Source organism: Vipera berus (assembly GCF_964194415.1).
Source record: "Vipera berus genome assembly, chromosome: Z".
Taxonomy (NCBI): Eukaryota; Metazoa; Chordata; class Lepidosauria; order Squamata; family Viperidae; genus Vipera; species Vipera berus.
The window spans coordinates 35,308,933-35,326,153 of NC_138205.1; the positions used below are offsets into that span (position 1 = coordinate 35,308,933).

At 39.4% G+C, this 17,221-nt stretch overlaps 1 protein-coding gene across 1 annotated transcript; it reads right to left on the reverse strand.

Annotated features, from left to right (window-relative positions):
• Nucleotides 1-593: 593 nt before the first annotated feature.
• PNPO (pyridoxamine 5'-phosphate oxidase) lies at nt 594-15,324 on the reverse strand. The gene is made up of 7 exons (XM_081343141.1): nt 15,092-15,324; nt 13,746-13,870; nt 13,163-13,262; nt 11,592-11,645; nt 9,642-9,770; nt 8,447-8,517; nt 594-4,676 (listed from the first exon to the last, which is right to left on the reverse strand). Exons 1-7 carry the CDS (start codon nt 15,224-15,226, stop codon nt 4,511-4,513), a joined length of 780 nt encoding a protein of 259 aa, XP_081199267.1. The 5' UTR covers nt 15,227-15,324; the 3' UTR covers nt 594-4,510.
• Between the last annotated feature and the right edge of the window lie 1,897 nt (nt 15,325-17,221).

Sequence of the window (17,221 nt, forward strand, 5' to 3'; positions counted from 1 at the left end):
TGAGCTCCGGATGGCGCCTGACCTTTGCTCCTTCTGGCGCGATCTGAAGACTTATTTGTTCGAACAAGCCGGCCTGGCCTGATGGGGGATGGGTTGGGATTTTATTGTTGTTGTAAATATATTTACCTATTGTTTTAGCTTGGGCATTTCGTTTGATTCTTTTTTAACTTTTGTATCTTTGTACTTTTATATGTTTGCCCTGTTCACCGCCCTGAGTCCTTCAGGAGAAGGGCGGTATACAAATAAAATTATTATTATTATTATTATTATTATTATTATTATTATTATTATTATTATTATTATTATTATTATTATTATTGTTATTGTTATCTTGGAAGAAACCTGGGATTGGATTTTGCCCAAAATTTGGGGCATTCTACAGATAAGGCACCCCCCCTCACACACACACACACCTTACCTCTGAGGCTTTCTCTGGAGAAAGTTATGTGAGAATGATACTAGTTAAAAATGTAAGAAAGACAAATGTTTTTAGAATATCCAAAAGTATGTATCTTGTGCTCTTTTATGCTGGCTGGGGAATTCTGGAAGTTGAAGTCCACACATCTTTTAAGATTCCAAGATTTAGAAACCTTGCTCTATTATAAGGGGTGAAACAAACAAACAAACAAAGATTGTTAATAGCAGCTGATCCAGCTGAGTTTTATTTTGGAGTCTGGTTGATATAAAGTCTTAGAGCAGAGGTAGGCAATTAATTTTCCCAAGGGACCACGTGAGAAAATGGGTTGTGGAAAGCTGCTTACTGCCTCCCCTGCTCCAGGCAAAGGGCCGGATGTGACCCATGGGCCATAAAATGTCCAGATCTGTCTTAGAGCATATGAAATACAGAAGATTCATCCTTCTGTACTGAGAAAAATAAGAAAGCAATAAAACAGGACAAAGTTAATATTAAACTATGCTCACCTTCAACTATCATTCACTAACTTTTATTGTCCAAATGTACATGGTCACAGAATCAACTAAGTACATAAGAGCACAAAGATAGGTCAGTCAGACAGAACAACAATTATTAAGGTAATAACGCCACTTAAATATTTTTTTACAAATAACATTAACACAAAGTGCAAACAACCCCGTGTCCGATCCACAATAACTGCTTGCTGATGTAGAACTTGCACATCCAGTTCTAGCATAAAAGAATCACATTTCTGAAAGCAAAAGCATACATGGGGCTTATCATAGTGGACGATGCATCAGGAGACAAAGCAGGTTTCCTTTTTAAGTATTACTGCAGGTTAGACTCACCCTCTCCGGGTGAGGTTCAAGGTGTTAGTTATGACGTACAAAGCCCTTCATGGCATGGGTCCGGATTACCTACGGCAACACCTGCGACCGGCGTCAACGTCCCTCCGTCCAGTGCGCTCCCACAGAGAGGGCCTCCTCAGGGTGCCGCCGATCAAAGAATGCCGATTGGTGACCCCCAGGGGGAGAGCGTTCTCTGTGGGCGTGCCAGACCTCTGGAACAGCTTACCGGTTGAGCTCCGGACGGCCCCCGACCTTCGCTCCTTCCGGCGCGATCTTAAAACATTCTTTTTCGAACAAGCTGGCCTGGTCTGACGGGATGGGGTTGGGTTTTTAAAATTAGTTTTTAACTTAATTATGTATTGATTTTATGGGCATGATGTTTAATTGGTTTTTAATGGTTTTTTAATTTTTGTATCTGGTTTTTTATTGTGTATTGCCCTGTTCACCGCCCTGAGTCCTTCGGGAGAAGGGCGGTATAGAAATCAAATTATTAAATTAAATTAATTAAATTAATTCTTCCTATGCAATTGAACACAACAGTTCAGAAAATGAAGCTCCTCCCCCCCCCCCCGCCTTCCTTGTTGTAATTTCCAACATTACTGAAAAACTCCTGGGCCTGGAAAGCATTCTGAGTGATGCAACACAAGTAATCCTCAATGTATAACCACACTCGGGGCAGGAATTTTTATTGTAAGTCATTGTGGGTCAAGTAGGACCCAATTTTACAACAGTCATTAAGAGAATCCAGCTTCTCCAATGGCTGTTTTTGCAAGAAATTGGGGAGGGGGGAGCACAAATTGTAATCATGTGACCACAGGATGCTGTAACCAGTTTTAAATATGAGTTGGTTGCTAAGATTCTGAATTGTGATTGTTTGACTTACGGGTGGTGTGATGGTAGTTAAGTGCAAGTATAGATCATGAGTCATTTTTTTTCCTAAGGCTCATAACTTTGAAACATTGTTAAACAGTCGTAAGTCGAGGACTACCTGTATGGTATTTGCAGATGGAGAGATGGGACAGATTTCCTCTCCCACAATGCAAGCAGAGATGCAGGATCTACCCTTGCATATTCTTTTTTTCTAGGAACAATTAGAAATTATAGAATTGGATATCCATCAATGCCTCTATTTTTTAAGCAAGCATCTTTCTTCTAAAGCAGGGGTCTCCAACCTTTCTGGGTTGGGGTCTGGTGAGAGAGGGAGGAGGAGGCACCTTACACACACGTCCAAATGTGAATGTGGCCATGCACCCACACGCCACATGCACCCACACGCACAAACAGGCTGCAAGCATGTGCACCATGCAAACGAGGCTGCGAGCATGCATGCGAGGCTCTCAGCAATGCCAGTGCCTGTGTAAGAATTGTGGTGATATTACCACAAGCACAACTATCACGCTGTCACCCTGCATGAGGCTCATGCTATGTCCCGCTGCGATGCCACCACCCTGTGCAAGGCTCATGCTGCCTCTTGTGGTGCTGCCGCCGCCCGCACAAAATTCGTGGTAATGTTACTACCTGCATGTGATGCACTGCTACCCACCTGCCGCTCGTGGTACTCCTGCCACCTGTGCAAGGTTTGTGGCAACACCATCACCCATGAGATACTGGTGGCGGTGCTGTCACTGCACAACACTCACAGAAACGCTGCACGGGGGAGGGTGAAACACACACACACATGCACTGCCCAGCTCTCACGCAGCTTGGTGGCCAAGAGGCCACGCCACGGTAGTGAGACGCAGCCCATAGGTTGGGGACCTCTGTTCTAAAGCATAGTTGGGTGAATAAACTGTCAGTGGCCAACAGCTACATCCAACAGAGCTGAAGACTACAGATGGCAGGCTGATGATGCAAAACACACAGAAACATGCCACATATGTTGCCAAAGTTGAAAATTCCTGCTTTTTCTAGGTTTGAGAAGACTTGCTTTTTAAAAACTATGCTATATTTATTTTAGGGTTTACACTACTGTGTATGTGTGTGTATTGTGTTTTTTAATTCAGAGTAGTACAAAACTGTGATCAATCTTGAGCAAACCTAGTGAGAAATGTTGAAAAGTTTTACAGGTTGAAAAGTTTAAAAGTTTAAAAACATAGGCAGTGAAAGTTCAGGAGCAAAAAGACTGACCTTTCAGTTATTATTCCCACCCTGGATATTCTTATATCTTATTGTACTACAGCTTATTCTAGTCTTGTTTATTTTATAAATGCCAATTGTTGCATTTGGCACTAATAATCTGATCTTGCTTTTCCATTAGTTCTAATCATGGCCCAGAGTCCATATTGCTTCCAATTCATCTTAACTGCTGGGTTGAGTCAAAAGGCATCTTATGTGCAGGTGCTTTAGAATTGATTTTTTTTTCTTTTAACACCTTCCAGTCAGTCTTGACTTCCAGGGATTGCCTGGACAAGTTGATGAATTTTTATTGCCAACATTTTCAGATATGGTTTTCCATTGCTTTCTTCCTAGGACTGAGTGTGACTAGCACCAAGCCACACCAAGCTGGTTTCTCCTAGTTTCTGGCTCAGAAACCACTTTAACCACTGCATCAAATTGCCTCTCTAGTACAGAAAGCTTTTAATATCCTAGATCAGGGGTCCCAAACCCCTGGGTCCATGGACCGGTAGCAGGCCACGGCATGCCAGCAACCAATCCACACAAACAAAGCCCCATCCGTGGGATGCAGGCAGCACACAAAATCACACACCTTCCAGTCCATGGAAAAACCTTTCTTCATGGAACTGGTCCCTGGTGCCCAAAAGGTTGGAGACCTCTGTCCTAGATAATGTAATGATGTTTTTGAAAACCAAATCCAATTTATCTATTACAACTGAATGCAGATTAATATAGATTTGACTGCAAAACATAAACTACAAAACTAGGCTACTCTGTTATGTTCACCCACCAGTGCTACTACCCATCTCTGGAAAGTATTTTTTGGGGGGTGGGGGGGTTATGGTTGTTGAGAGTTCAATCCTTTTCATTAAGATTCCTCCATTCTTACATGACCTCAGGATAGTCTGCACTGAAGAAACCCTAAATTTGTCCTCACAAAAACTGTGACATGAAATAGGTGGATAGTTAAGGGCTAGTCCAAAGTTACTTATGGTTGGCAGAAATCTGAATCCAGGTCTTCCTGCTGCAGATCCAGGATTTTATCCTCTTGGTTCTTCATCTGCTCTGTCTCGGGAGGGTTGGGATCAGAGATGTTGCCATGTATATTTAAAGACAAATCCTGCAAGCTGTTTTAAGGAGAGAGTCTCTCATATACCCAGTTGTCCTCTCCTCTGTGAGTCATAGGGTCCAAGGATGTGCTGCTGTCCTGGAGATGTCGGAAGACAATGCGGTCATGCAAACGGTTGGTCTGGCCCTGCCAGAACTCTATGACTTCTGGCTTTAAGATATAGCCTCCCCTGGAAGAAAGAGGACCACAGCAAAATGTTTGACAATAAAAGTTAGACTGATCTACAAGCTACAAGTCCAGACTAGGTTGAACTACTCAGGCCAAAAAGTCACATCCAATAAGACCAAATGAGTTAAAGGCCAAATGAACATGCCCACAAAGGCTTCTTTTGTTCAAGAAGGGGAGACCTATCTCCTTTTAACAGAGATGGACCAAGGGATTGGACGTAAACAGGGAGAAAATGGCCATCTTACTCAGGATTTCTGGACAAGCATAGATACTTCAGCATTACTCCTCTTTGCAATCCTAAGAAAAATATTTTGTAGTCTCTTACTCGGTGTAACTATAATAGCAAAAGTAGCAAGGAAAAGAATGGAGAGGGAGGGAGAAGCATAAAAAAAGTCCAAAGGCTGCATTCAGTCAGATTGTCCATTTGCCATAAATGATAAGATAGTCAGTCATAACTTAATAAAAGCAAGCCATGACAATGTGATGTTCTCACTCATTACTGACCCAGAAATAGAGGCATGGCTCACAAAAACACTTGTCAACGAAAACAATGAACCCGGGAGAAAAATTTTCTATCTATCCAAGAATAACTGTGCTGTTGAACACAGAATATTACATTTAGCCTAGAACTCAATCATCTATTAAACTCAAGTTCCTATTTTGAAATTAATAGTTTTCTGATCCCTGTGGTGAAAAAATTATACTTGAAAGATATGAGATTGAGTGCTGTGCTTAAACATGAATTAGAATAAATTGGAATTTGTTTTTAGCAAGAAATTATGAAAAAAGAAACGACAGTTATATAAATAAACTATGTTAATTTGACATAATTATAAAAGTTTGTAGCTTCCCCTGAAGTGGAACCTAGATTGCAAAAATATGGAGTTGAGGACTGTCTGGGAAGTGTGTGTGTGTGTGTGTGTGTGTGTGTGTGTGTGTGTGTGTGTGTGTGTAGAATATATATATATATATATATATATATATATATATATATATATATATATATATATATATATATATACCGTATATACTTGAGTATAAGCCGAATTTTTCAGCCCACTTTTTGGGCTGAAAAATTCCACTTCGGCTTATACTCCAGTCAACAAAAAAACTTACCGAGGACTTGTGCGCGGCCGAGGCTTTGGTGCTACTTTCAGAGCCTTCTCCGCTAATCAGCTGTCTGCCCATCAGCTGTCCATAGGGATGCTGCAAAGCTCTCCTTCTCTAGGCCTTGGACTCCCTCCTGGCTGAAGAGTAGATGAACCAAGCCAGCAAGGAGACAAAATGTTTCTGCAGCTGTTTTTCCTCTGAAGTTTTTTTTTTTTTTAAAGTAATCTCCGAAGGTTATGCCAGAAAATGGAGGACGCTGGGTCTTTGCAAGCTTTAGCTGTCCGCCTGGCTGCCTGAAGGCCGCCCTTTTCAGGCAGTCTGACAGACAGCTAAAACTTGCAAAGACCCAGCGTCCTCCATTTTCTGGCACAACTTTTAGGGATTTATTATTATTATTCCTACTACTACTATTACTACTACTACTACTTCAGGAGTAAAAAGGTGCAGAAAAAAATTCTCTCCTTACTAGCTTAGTTCCTCTACTCTTCCATCTGGAGCCAAGGTAAGATTTTAAAAAGGGATATTGGTTGGAAGGCAGAGGGAGAGTTTAGTTTTAGCATCTAAAAAAAGGGGGGGGAAATCAGCGAGTACATCCCAACCAGCTTTTTATGTTTTTGTTATTGAAGAAATATGGGGGAGGGGGAGGGGTTCTGGGGTGGGTTGGGGAGGGGATAATATTGTAACTTCAATAAAAATTTTCAATAAAAAAAAAGAAATATGGCTTTCTGGGGGAAGGTGGGGAGGGCGTTAAGGAAAGAAAGGGTTTTTGGAAGCTCGTCCTGAAGCTGCCTTTTGTGCAAGGGGCCTTTTCTCAAAGCCTAGAGAGGCAGCTTTGTTGCCTCCCCGTAGACAGCTGATGGGCGAACACCAAAAGCTCCAAAAGGCTAGGGAACTAGTCCCAGAACAAAACGGAGACCTGCCTGGCGGCAGAGGCTTGCAGAGCGCGGATCCAGCCTCCGAGGCATGCAGAACGGCGGATCGGCTTATACTCGAGTCAACAACTTTTCCCAGTTTTTGGGGGTGAAATTGGGGGTCTCGGCTTATACTCGAGTCGGCTTATACTCAAGTATATACGGTATATATATATATATACATACATACATACATACATACATACACATATATATGTAATTTTTTTTGGCTTGCTAACAAAGAATAAAGGGAGACTGATATGTTTGTTAGCAAGCCAAAAGAATTTACACAAATATGAGCTGCCACTGCTGTGGCTACTGTCTGTTGATGGCCTTGGGCTAGGATGAAACAGGAAATAAGATTTGTCCCGTGTCTGGGACTAAGCAAGTGTATTCTGAATGCTTAACAAACATTTTACACACACACACACACACACACACACACACACATATATATATATATATATATATATATATATATATATATATATATATATATATATATAGGTAAAGGTAAAGGTTCCCCCGCACGTGCGTGCTAGTCGTTTCCAACTCTAGGGGCCGGTGCTCATCTCCGTTTCAAAGCCGAAGAGCCAGCGCTTGTCCGAGGACATCTCCATGGTCATGTGGCCGGCATGACTGGACGCCAAAGGCGCACGGAACGCTGTTACCTTCCCACCGTAGTGGTCCCTATTTTTCTACTTGCATTTTTACGTGCTTTCGAACTGCTAGGTTGGCAGAAGCTGGGACGAATAACATTTGGATATATATATATATATATATATATATATATATATATCCAAATGTTTTATATATATATAAATATATATATATATATATATATATATATATATATATATATATATATATATATATATATATATATATATATATATATATATATATATATATATATATATATATATATATATATATATATATATATTTATATTCATATTTATATATATATAAATATATATATATAAATATATAAATATATATATATATATATATATATATATATATATATATATATATAAATATATATATATATATATAAATATATATATATATATAAATATAAATATATATATATATATATATATATATATATATATATATATATATATATATATATATATATATATATATATATATATATATATATATATATATATATATATATATATATATTTATATATTTATATATATATATCCAAATGTCTCATTGTCTTGTCATAAGCTAAAATGGCCAGCTATCCATTACTATAATTCAGTCCTTGACTTTTGACCACAATTGGGACCAGAATTTCTGTTGCTAAGCAAGGAGATTAAGTGAGTCATGTCCAATTTTATGACCTTTTCTTCCAAGGTTATTAAGCGAATCACTGCAGCTCTTAAGTGAATCACGCACACATTAAGAGAATCAGGCTTCCCTCACTGACTTGTTGGAAGGGAAAGTTGTAAATAGAAATTTTACAACACTGCAATCATTAAAAATACATGACTTTTGCCAAGCACCCACATTTTTTTCATTTGATTATGGGAAATTGTTGTTAAGTATGAAAACGTAAGTCATAAGTCATTTTTTTCAGTGATGTTGAAACTGAAAAATCACTAAACAAACACTTATAACTACGGTAACCATTCAGGTTTCAGAGACCACAATGAATTCTTGCTGACAGTGAATTAATGATGAATTTAGAGTAGAAACACCCATTGCCAAAATGCACACGAAGGTCCAACTCACCAGTATGCAGGCTTAGGCACTTTGGCATCTCGATATATCTCGTCTAGTTCTGCATTCTTCTTCCTTAAATACTAAGAGAAGGGACAGTACTAATGAAGGTCTCAAACAGATCATCACAACAAGCAAAGAAGAAGAAGCTTGGTATTATCTTTCAGTTGCTAATGGAGCCTTCTACGCATACTCTCACAAATTACTGGGGTGCAGATTTACTTTTCAAGACTATCATCCATCAGAGAGGAGCTTTCACCTACTCTGCAAAAGCATACATGTGCTCATTTTTTTACATGGATTTCCTGGCAACTAACTCATGGTGAACAAGGATATTATGCTATCAACAGGTCTTGGTATATTTTAACTTTTGAGAGGCTAGCTAACATACATAAAATCTGTTTACATTAAATTCAACGTTCTGAGCTTTCTAATTTTGGGGAAAGTCATATGCATGAAAAAGTGTGTCTCTCAGTGGTTTGTGGGAGGTTTCATGGTTAGTCTGTCTTTCTAATGTTCCACACATTATCTATCTATAACAGAGTTACAGTGGTTATCTACACAAGCACAGGTAGGCAACCTATCATCCATGCTTTGTACATAACTCCCATCAGATCCAACCAACAAAGGACTATTTAGGTTATAACATCTGAAGGCTATCAGATTACCAAAGGTATCAGAAAGTGGTTCAGATTTCATCATTTTCCCATAGACTGATGTTTAAAACATTATTCAATGATTCTGATGAAGAATATTCAATCAGAATAACTCAGTGTTTATATCCATTTGGTGTACATCCAGTTTGATTTTGGGATTATCTTTCAAGCTTATTATAATTAATTTTTGTCCCATTTTTAAAAAATATATCCTTCTCAAAGCCTCAACTCTCTGAGAGGGGTTAGGCCAAGAGGAAGAATGACCTGCCCAAAGTCACTCAGCTGGCTTTCAATGCCTAAGGGAGAACTAGAATTCAGAGTCTCCTGGTTTGTAGGCCAACAGCTTCCCCACTACACCACACTGCCTCTCTTATTCTAAAAGTTTATAATGAAAAGAAGCATGGCAAACAAATTTAAGGAGACTGAATGTGTGACTGGGGAAAATGTACTGTCCTCCTACATGTAAAGGCAGAAATATTTCAGTATTGGTTGTCCCTTTTTCCCCCCCTCAAAAATGTGTAGTTGAAAAATACAGCACTACTATTCCTTACCTCTCTGTCCGCAATCACTGTACTTTGACGGCTCACAACAGCCCCAATTTGACTACTTTTTGGACGCGAGTGAAAGTATTTCTCTGATTCCTGCTCTGGAAGCCTTTCTACAGAGCCTTCAATCCGTACCTGTAGGAAGTGCAGTTCAAGGGGTGAAAGAGAAGCAAAGTAAGGATATGCTTCTATTACAGGACAGGGAGATTTCTATGTGGTTAAAATTATAGCTCTCCTCAAGGTTTCTCAATACTATGAATTAAAAGAGAAGGGAATGAAGCCCTCCCCCACTCCAGAGCTTAAGTAATTAAGTAGGGAAACCCACTGAGATCAAGTGTTAATCTTTATAGATACTTCTCTAGTTACAATGATAACGGAACCAGAATTTCCATCAATAAAGCTTGATGTCACATGACCACATCATTTAGCAACAATAATCTTGGAATCCCTGTTGCATTGTTAACTGAATCCCACTGGTCATTGGCCTCAATCCTCTCTTCTTCCTAAGTAAGGGACTACATCCCTTACTTTAACCCTTGTAAACTGCCTATTCCCCCCAGCCATCTCTGGCTTTCTGGCCATCCTACATCCTGTTTTGCAGGGCAGCAAGCAGCCCCAGAAACCCATGGTTCTGGGGCTTCTTGCCACACTGCAATTCAGGGGATTCTTGGTCCACCTGGGTTTTGGGGCTGCAAGAAGCTCTTGAGCCAAAGCTGTCCCAAGAAGCTGCAGCCTCACTCTGAGCCCATCCCATCCCAGCTGTTAGTATGAACCCTCAGCTGCCCTAGCCCAACAGTGTGGCACAAAACCCCAGTCCCAGCACCCCTTTGCTCTGCAGCCCCATCTGACTTTTCTAGTCTTCCTTCTCCCGCTGCTGATGAGGAATGGGGAAGCTACAGCCAGGACTTTGGCAAGGAAGCTGCTGGCCATATGAAGCCTTCTTCTCCAAGCATTGTGAGGAAACTGCCATATAGGATTAAGGGGCCCAGGAGTTGCTTCACAAAAGGTCAAGCCAGGTACGCTATCTCAGATGGGAAGGTCAGTTGGGAATGCTGGAGTGGAAGATGGCAGAGGCTGCACAGTGAAGGGGGACCAAAAGAGCAGAGATAGGGGAGAGATAGGCTGGGGATGGGGGGGAGAGAAGAAACTTCCCTGTGGTCATAAGTGAAGCAAGCTGCCAGGTGTCCAAAATTTGATCACATGACCACTGCTGTGGCCCTAATTTCAAGGACTAGGGTAAGTACTATACATTCAGCACCACCGTAACTTTGCACTGTTGCTGAACAAATGGTTGTAACTCAAGGACTACCCATTTTGCCACTGAAAAATATCTCTTGTTTCTAAACTGATTCCCTAAATGAACTTACAATATATTCATACTCCAGAGCTCCAGCCTATCAATTATGGATATGATCTCTTGATTTGTTATGTTTTCAGGCCAAAGGAAGATAAAATAAAAAGTCCTTTGGTCCCATACACTTTCTGAAGAGCTAACATTAAATTCAATCAGCAGAATCATTACTCTATTTTCAGATTCCCCCAGTCAGATCAAGAAGAGTAAAAAGAAGCTTCTTCTCACATTTCTCTTAAATGATGGTTTCATTGGCACCAGGTTGAGCAATTCTGAAGCAATCTCAAATATCAACACCTCAGTCTCATCACTATCTCCACATCTACTATCTCCAGCTCTAGAAACACAAATGCAATTCCCAAATAAGATTGGGAAATCAACCTTTCACACTGAATAAATCAGAGGGAACAAATCTTGGGTGCAGCAATATTTAACCATCTGTTCAAGTCTTCACTTTATACAGTGAAACTACAAACAAAGGTAAGATTGAAAGGACAATCTGTGATAACCTTTCCTGAAGTCTTAGCCTCCAAAAAGTTCAAGTGTGACTACCAGATTCTTCTCTCTCCCCTGCCAGTTATATTCAAATAAAATACACACTTTACCTGGCGATTAAGAGGCTCCCAATAGAAGACCATTGAAGCAAATGGGTTGGAATCCTGTAAGTAATGGGGGAAAGAGCAATACAAAACAATTGCGAGGGGAAATTATTATTGTCATTTGAATAAAAGACATCTCTGAAATCTCTAAAAGTGAGACTGAGATGATTATTTATTTTGCTTGTTTTGCTGGAGGGCTTATGCTAATAAACAAAAGAAGGAACGTAGAATATACTCTTCAGTATTTGCCTTTCTTCAGTTATTGTTCCTTGTTGCCTGCCTTGTTTGTTCTGCACTAATATGAAAATCTTAACTGTTAAAAAACAATATTCTCCTGGGTCAGCTCTATTAGCTTAAGGATACCTAGAACAGCAGTTGTTGTAAAGTGCAAGGATTCAAAAGACAAGAAATGGTTTCTGTGATACCTCCAATAGTGCTTCAACCCTTGTAAACACCAGAAAGAAACAGGAGATGCTGGGCCTGGATTCAGTACTTGTCTGGGCTTGTCATTTCATTGAACCCTCCTTCCTTTCAGCAATGTATAGTTTAAAGACCAGTAGTTAGCCATCCATCCATCCTCATTTTATTATGTTTAAATGTTTCTCTCATACAACTTAAATTTAGCATCAGTGAAACTAGAGCAAACATCTATAGAGTGATTGAAATTCTTAATATTGTAAGCACCAACTCAACACACAACTCCCCATTGTGTGTTTTCCAAGTACATTTTGACAACTCCCATTACCACTAGCCAAGATGGAAATTACAAAATTGTGGTCAATGCATTTGTAGCCCAGCAGGCCGCAGAAAGGCTGTTGTGACATATGTGGGGTGTAAAACTATGGAAATAATAGAAATAAATCTCACAACTTCAGTAATAACAAATAGGGGAAGCTCTGGTAAGACCATTACATCCAACTATCTAGAACAGGCATATCCAACCCATTGCCTCTGGACCTCATGAGGCCCTGGATGGTTAGTAATGCAGCCCCACAAGATTATAAACTTCTAACACATCCTTTTTATGATCCTGTAGTCCCTATTTATGGTAGAGTCAGGGCAACTGGATGGAGCTCAGCATTTAGTGGCCGGATGCCCCTCCTGATGCCTACATGGAGTTTGCAGCATTTTTTCTTTGGGTCCTAGGAGAGAAACATTTGCCCCTACTAGAGATTGAACTCTCAGCCTTCCAACTGGGAGCATCTTCACCACTAGGCCATCATGCCGCTCTTGTGATTTACATACATTAATTATATTATATATTTTATATACACCCAAGGTAATTCCTCTTCAACTAATGCAGCCCAGGCAAGCCAAAAGGTTGGACATGCATGCTCTATAGTGCCTTTATGGAATCATGACTAACAAAAGCAGAAATATCAAAATAAGCAAAGTTCTCACCTTTCCTTAAACTGCATACCATAATTGGAGCAAAATTCTGTCTAAATTGTTGCTTCCCTTCCTCATTCCTGTCCCCCTGCCCCCAATGCATAGATCATTTTCATACATAACTAAGACTTTCAGCAAATAAGCTTCAGTCTTTCTCCAATAATTATTCTTCATAAGGCAACACTCACCAGTTCTCTTCCTTTCCGGCTCTCATGGTTGGTAAAGAAATGAAAGCCTTCCTGGTTAAATCCCTTCAAAAGCAGCATACGAGCAGAAGGTCTCCCCTCCCTGAGAAGAGATAAAATCAGAAAACAGAAAGAAATATAAAATACAGATATTTATTTATTTATTTTTATTTTTATTACATTTATATCCTGCCCTTCTCCGAAGACTCAGGGCGGCTTACAAGCTTAGCAGTAGCCTTCATTCTATGTATATGCCTGCTTGTTAGGGCTTTCACACACACCCAAGCGGCATTATTACAAAGTCAGCTTAATTGCCCCCAACAATCTGGGTCCTCATTTTACCTACCTCGGAAGGATGGAAGGCTGAGTCAACCTTGAGCCTGGTGGGATGCGAACCTGCACTAATTGCAGGCAGCTGGTGTTACTTAAGGAGGCATTAGCCCACTGCTCCACCAAGGCTCTTGGTGGAGCAGTGGGCTAATAGATAATAAAGCAGCAGATAGATAATAAAGCAGCAGATAGATAATAAAGCAGCAGATAGATAATAAAGCAGCAGAAAGACAAGCCATGAGGATGCAAACCTTACCTGGTACAAGTGGCTAAACACATAGCATTGACTTCTCCAATAGATGGACACTTCATGGCCTCTTCAAACCATGCAGAGAATTGTTTAATGGGATTCAGGGAGGTGAGATGTTTCTCTTCAAAGGCCTAGAGGGGTGGAAATAAAAAGCATGTGTGTGTTTAGCAATCCCTTTCAATCTCAAGGACCAATTTCCTCTTCTTTGAAATGAGGCCAGTCTATCTTCTTTCATCCATTCCCACTGCTTCTTCTACTTTGATAACAGTACATGCTTTCCAGTGATGTTGAGATATCCAAAATCTGAACAGCCTCCCCTCCCCCATTACAATTGACAAGTTTTTATAATTTTCTATAATCTCACCTTCTACAAGAAAATGAAACTTTGCTGTAGTGGTTAAAGTGTTGGCCTAGAATCTAAGAGACTAACTATTCTTGCTTTAGGCATAAAAAACAGGCTGGGTAACTTTGGGTCAGTCATTCTCTCTCAGTAAAATTCATTTCATAAGAGTTGTTGTGGGGAAAATAAGAGGAAAACAGAGTATTGGCAATTTTGTCACTTTGAGCTGTATATGAAAAAAGGCATGATAAAAATCTAAGCAAATAATTTTTTTGTTGACAAGGAAATATAGATGCAATTGTAAAGTGATAAGGGAAGTGGTTCAAAAGAAAAGGGGAACGGAATCTTTCATAACAAAAAAAAATGCACAAAGCGGTTTAAAGATTTTTCTCCCATTAAGAAGTTATTCAGTCCCAAACCTAAAATTATCTATAGCAGTACCACTGTTCCCTCTTTAGCTTTTCTTATCACAACCTGCAGTTATTGCTATCTCTTTCAGTTATAACTGCTCAAACAGTTCCACTTATACATCCTTGTCCAATCTCTACACATTTGACAGTCAACCTTCTCATTCTTATTTTAACTAAAAAGCAAACTTCCAGGCGTTAGCTTCAGGAGCTATCTTCTATCCAAAAATTTGAAGGATACATATCTCCTCAGCCATTTTAATTTGACCCACAGTGTTAGCTTTAATTACTTCATCTCTTTATTTTACTGTGGCAAAGGTATAAAATGGTTGTATGCAATCCTTAATATCCCGTGCCTATTTATCCGGCAGAACCATTCCTGAGATCAGATCTCCCACTAAAGAAAAAGGTACTCCGTAAAATGTCATCTTTAGTATCTCGTTATTATATTATGCAGAACAAAACATCGGACCTGAAAGCAGATCCGAAGATTACTACTGCAAATAACACCATGCACTCTGCACAAATTCGGAGGCTATCGCCAATCCCTTGCTAACTAACATTTTCTCTAAACGGAACCCTTGGAATACATTTAGATATCTCACCTCTTCATCCCCCCTGTAGTTTTTCCGAAGAGATCCTAAATCCATGGCATGAGAAGATTTTTGAACTTGACCCGAACTACGCGGGCTGATTGGACTCGAAGCACGAATACACAGAAGACCCCTGAACCTAAACATTAAGGTCACATTTCACTCACAGAGCGCATGCGCGAAAAGAAGCGAAGCTGCCAGACTCTAAAATTCAAAGCTGTATTTATATTCTCTCGTCAGAAATTGAGGGGCGGGGAAAATGTCTTAACTCCAATCAGAAATATTGTCGCAGTACTCAATCCCTCTCCTTTCCCGTCCTCTTTCTCTGATCACGGCACTTCGATCAAAACATTGCCAATAGGAAGATAGAAGGCGGGGTCCGTAAACCCAATGAAAAGCGATCATCACCACCACCACCATTATTATTATTATTATTATTATTATTATTATTATTATTATTATTATTATTATTATTATTATTATTATTATTATTATTATTATTATTATTATTATTATTATTGCAATCGGACGATGGAAGAAGACTTAAAGTCACGCGCTATCTGGAATATTGACTCTCAACCAATAGGAATACAACGCGAAATTTCTAAAAAGAATTAGAGGAATTTAGAAACAGGAAAAGGGCAGGGTAAAACTATCCTCTGGAACGTTAGCAATCAATTTATACCAAAGTCTGGCAAAGAGAAGAGGTGAAATCCAAGTTGTTCAAGGAGTTAATAAATTAAAATATTAGATTAGGATTGTCAACACAAAACTCTAAACTGCCATCTAGCGGTCTAGACTCCAGACTTTTGCATCGACCCCTAGTGTTAGCAACCTATTCGGGTTCCTGCGTCCAAATTAGGCGAACGGAAGAAGTCTACAATCAATAGCATGGTGACAAGAAGAGGGGGGGAATTGTAGCTCCTATTGAAGCCACGTATGCATTTAAATACCGGAATCATGAAAATTATCTGTAGATGTATATAGTGGCCCCATGAAGTAGAGAACTGGTATTAGGTTATACTAAAGACTGTCAAAATTTTGCTGACTAAAAATAAAAGTAAAGAGTACTTACTTTTAGTACTCGTACATCCACATGTTTAAAATTGGATTTTTAAGATGAAGTTTTCAACTGAAAAAAGGCTAACTGGGCAGAATTTTATTGGTGTTTCTCAACCTTGGCAACTTTAAGATGCTTGGCTTTTGATTCCCAAAATTCCCCAGCCAATATGCTGGGAATTCTGGGAGTTGGAGGTAAGACATCTTGTCAAGGCTGAGAAGTACTGCTTTATATTAAAGCATTCTGTAAAAGGTTGTATATTCTGGAGACAGACAGTTTATATAAAGTGCTCCTTTGTGCAATGTACACTTTTTATTTAAATTCTCACATTTGCTGTATATTCTGTGCCATGCAGCCTACAACTGGACACTTTTGAGAATATATATGGATTTCAGGAGTACAAATTCCTGCATTTTGCTGTGGCAACACAAGTGGATTAACTGTGGAGATGACTGTGTTTAATTATATTTTATCTTTCACAATTCATTTTGCCAAATCTGAAGCTGATACTATTATCAAGGATGGAGGACAAGGGAGTCTTCTATGTGGAATTAGATTGTTCCTAATGAAGCTCTTTGAAACTAATGCAGGGAGACAGAGGACCAACAGAAGGAATAAGAACCTAAACTGGAATTCATTGTCAGCAACAGTGACACAGATTTAGGGATGATGAGGCTACCATTAGCTATTAGCTACTTTCTTTATTATAGGCAGTGTGCTTTAAATGTTGGTTGATAGAAGCAAGAGTGGAAGGGGGCTATCATTTTCCAGCCCGGCCCTGAACATGCATTGCGTTGGATGCTGTGTGATACATCAATATCAAATTATGAGGCTCTTGTATAATGTCTGACAGAGCAGGGTCTCCAAATCAATAATAACTAGAGTAGTATAGTACGAGAGTAAAAATTTCCTAACTTTTATCCATACATATAACTCTATAGAAAGATGTGTTGTTGTCACATATAAAAAGAGCTTGATGATACAAAAGCAGAACTGTGGTTGTTCTTGGTGCAGCTGAATCCTTACTGGCATGGTCATACATTATTTTATGGAGACTTTCCCATTATATAGCATGACCTTCC

Excerpts from the sequence above, each read along its gene's own strand:
- PNPO (XM_081343141.1), bottom strand. The coding sequence starts at position 15,226 with ATGTTTAGGTTCAGGGGTCTTCTGTGTATTCGTGCTTCGAGTCCAATC. Across the intron at positions 8,518-9,641 it reads CAGTGATTGCGGACAGAGAG|TATTTAAGGAAGAAGAATGC; the intron begins GTAAGGAATAGT and ends CCCTTCTCTTAG. Across the intron at positions 4,677-8,446 it reads GTGCCTAAGCCTGCATACTG|GGGAGGCTATATCTTAAAGC; the intron begins GTGAGTTGGACC and ends TCTTTCTTCCAG.